Here is a 3860-nt window from a genome sequence, read left to right as displayed (position 1 = left end):
ACATATATATACACATACATACACATAGCTTTTCATTTTCAATCAATACCCTAAAAAAATACTTATGCGGTTTTTTTTGCAGCAGGTTGCATTACTGTCACCAGATAAATTCATACTGATTTTAGGAGAAAAAAAAACATTTAATTCGAACATTTCAAAATCAAACTTATTTTGAAAAAACAGCGTCAAATAAAATATAAATTAGTTTAATGAATTAGTCCATTGCAATTATTATATTACTCATTAAATATAGCAAAACATTTGTACCAACACACACTAGAAAGGACTTTTTTTTCCTACCCAACGTTCAGATGATCTACCAGGGCTTCAGTTAGACAAGTGGCAGCAGCGATCGCTTCACGTCTGCGTTTCTCTGTGCAAAAAGGAACAATGTAAAAGAGCCATGAATGAGTGCTAACTTAAAATCCTTGTTTTTAGCCTGTGCTAACATCCTTTCCCTTCCATCCAGCCTCCTCACCCTGTAGCTCCTTCCGCTCATTTTGCTTCGCTTGGTGCTCCTTCAGAAGACGGGACAACATATCGCTTATGTAGAAGCTGGGGTTAGTTTAGCAAAAGCTAACTCATTGAACGATAATTTTCTGCAAGAAAAAGAACGTCAGCTGATGGAAACGACAACAACTAGCCTGTCACGAGACCCAGTAGATTTTCTTCTTCTTTGTCTTTAATTACACACTGCAGCCACGACTTGACAGTGCACAACGACACCTACTGTATCGGAGTATATAAGATGCGCAACGTCGATTGGTTGACTTTACATAAATAAATAAATAAATAAATAAATAAATAAATAAATAAATAAATAAATAAATAAATAAATAATACCACAGAACAAAGGATAACTAAATCCTAAGGTATATTCCTCCATTTTCCGTATTTTACAAAACAGCTTTTTATGTTCCCTTGAGTTTTTATGTTCAAAACAGACCTTACATACCCTCCTTCCTGCCACATCTTCCGATTTAGTGCCATCCTTATATTTTTTACAGTGTACAAAATATATTTTCCACATTATCTGTACTAATGCAAACAATATTTTACAGTATGATGTTTCTTAAATAAATATAAGGGCAGGGATTTCTGAGTAATGACAAACTTAAATTTAACAATTAACATATCTGGTCTGGTCTCCTAAATCCATTCTCTGGAAAACAACAATAACACCATGTGTGTTGTATAAACAGATACATCCTCTATTTAATGTTCTCCTTAAATGAAGTTTGAACTCTAGAACTATGAAGTTCACTACTGTTGGACCTGATGGATTCTGGGATGCATCTGTTTCTGCTCTTCAATTCTTTTAGCAAGGGTTGTAAACCAGACAGTGTAGACTGGTTTTGACTGTGTCCCTATATACTTAGTACTTTAATGACATCTGACTCCTTCCTAATCATATTTTATCCTCTTCTTGCAAGGCTGAAGCTAGAGTTTTCCTACTGGTTCTTGTTATTAACTCTATAAGGCCTGATACTGGTTGGTGCCTATGTCAGGCCCTGATCTGTAAACTGCGCAAACACAATTAACCTTTGAAATACTGAGACTGGAGCTCAAACCGACAACCCTCTGATTGCTGGGCAAACTCCTGCACCCGACGCCACTGTCACCCATAGCATAGCGGTCAAAATGAAGCCTAATTTTGACAACTTTTAGTCTAACCAAGCCATTAGCTGAAATGGATTGGACAGAACCCTGGTAAAGGGAAACCAAGATCAGAGAAAAATAAGAGGGTCGGCCTGATTTCAGCACAGCACTGACAATTTTCAGTGTAGCACTCTGGTATGCTGAAATGCTTCGAGATAAAAGATGAGAAACTGACTGAATATTTTATGAGATTAGCTGACCTGTATGGTTTGAGTCCAAAAGAAGTAAAATAACCAGCCTGTGCTAGAAAACAAAATCCTTAAAAAGATGTTACATTTATTAAGAGAGAGAGGCAATGGTAGGGTAATGCTTAAGCAAGAGAGAGAGACAATATGAACTATTTGCCCTTTTTCATTTTAGGTCTGGAAAGCCTTTGTCTTTGAATTTACCTTAAGCTACAGATAAGAGATATGATATCCTGCTTTATCGTAGCTAACATATTTATGGTTGATGTATTCTTTGTACATACAGCGTTTTTTTCCCTAAACCTTCTGGTCAAAGTGCATCCATAGTCCTCATTCTGTTCAGAAGAGTCTTTCTCCTCTCAATATGGTATGCAGTGCTCCTTAAATAAAAAACAATGACATCTGACATCCTGGCACCATTGATGCATGTTTTAAATGAGGTTGGTGCAGACCTTAGGAGCCTTTATCAATAACTTTGTGTCTTTTGCCCCCTCTCTTCCCCTCTTCAACTGCATGCACTGATCTAGGCAGTTTCTTCTTGCTCTGATTTTTACTCTTTCCATAGCATGTGACTTCAATGGAGTGGCTGGTGCTTAGTTCTTGTGGTTATGCTTGCCTGGCATAGAATATATGTTCCATTGTTTAATCTTGTTTTAAACCCTTGCACACATTACATTGTTTTTATCTTTGTCTTTTGGGGCCTAGAATGTAGTGTCACATGCTTTGTGGTGTAGTTAGAGTTAGAGGTATTGAATTTTCTTTGTGGAAAAGAATGCTTAAAAGAACAATTTTTTATTGCATGCTTACCATTTTTGTAGTTTAAATGCTGAACCGATGGCTTAAAATTTAAATAGTAAAGCTTTCTGCATTATGCATGTGCATTAACCCAATGTATGCTGCTCTTTTTATATGCTTTTATGAAAGAATAACCATTATTCACCCGGCAATGAGGCCTAACCAAAATGTTGTAAATCATGTAAAGTATCAATTATTTCCCAACATATATTTAGATTTATTGATAATAGAAAGCTTCTGTGGCAACAGTGACTAAGGAAGAAGTGGTAATTCTTTTTAACCATTGGGTTGGCAGTTTGAGCCCGTGCTCTCTCTGTCGTTGTGTCCTTGGGCAAGACACTTCAGTCACCTTGTCTGCTGCTGATGGTCAGAGGGCTGAGTGGTGGTGGTGTATGACAACCTAAGTCTGCACCAAGGCAGCCATGTGGCAAACCACAACCACAGTGCCTGAATATGATGTAGAGTGTTTTGGGGGTCCTTAGACTAGACACAATGCTCTATTAGTAAAGACCATTTACCTGTTAAAGATGGACTCTGTTTATGTTCTCTTCCCTAGAAAGAGATAGCTTGGTACAAACTCTTTAAATAATACATCATAAGATGTATTATTTAAGATTCTGATAAAAAAAAAGTAATCTTACTAAAATCAGAGAAATTGTTTAGAGTCTACAGAAGGCAGCTGTTCACCTCTGGGCTTACCTCTCAGGAAGTGGCCCCAATTAACAGTTAAAAAGGCATTTTATACATCTCCAGTCTGCCACATCATCTTATTTTACCTCATACACATTAGCAGATAATTAGACATCCATGGCTCCAGCCTTATCAAAAATATTACACCTAGTTCTTAGCTGAAGGACACTGCTCTCATTCCATTTCCAAATCTTTGCCATGTACAATGAAGACTACAACTGTATATCCAGACAGAGGAACTGTCTTATCAGATTAACTATTTTGAAAACATCAGTTCTGACATGCAACAGACAGCCAATACCAAGGTGTAATAAACTCACACATCTTCAATGATAATTATCCTAACAAACCATTTTTAACATTCTGTAGAAAATAAACAACTATTAATGTTATACAATTAACCAGAATATTTAAAACAGGTGGCACAGACTGAATAAATATTTTTTCTATATTCAGGGGTTGACGTTAAGGATTTTTACCACTTGCCCTGTTTGTTTTTTAAATGTTTTTTGTAATTCAGTATTTTTTAAT

General features: G+C 36.3%; 1 protein-coding gene across 1 annotated transcript in view; it reads right to left on the bottom strand.

Moving 5' to 3' along the window:
- bloc1s1 (biogenesis of lysosomal organelles complex-1, subunit 1) overlaps positions 1–677 on the bottom strand; it is a 4480-nt gene extending 3803 nt beyond the window's left edge. The window contains exons 1-2 of the mRNA XM_015403166.1: positions 479–677; positions 301–373 (exon numbers count right to left, since the gene is read on the bottom strand). Of these exons, the coding sequence (XP_015258652.1) occupies positions 301–373; positions 479–539 (134 nt within the window). The 5' untranslated portion in view covers positions 540–677. The remainder of the gene's footprint in view (positions 1–300; positions 374–478) is intronic.
- Positions 678–3860: the final 3183 nt, after the last annotated feature.

This window comes from Cyprinodon variegatus, unplaced genomic scaffold, assembly GCF_000732505.1.
Source record: "Cyprinodon variegatus isolate N-32 unplaced genomic scaffold, C_variegatus-1.0 Scaffold1452, whole genome shotgun sequence".
Lineage (NCBI taxonomy): Eukaryota > Metazoa > Chordata > Actinopteri > Cyprinodontiformes > Cyprinodontidae > Cyprinodon > Cyprinodon variegatus.
This window is presented reverse-complemented; position numbering and strand designations above follow the sequence as displayed.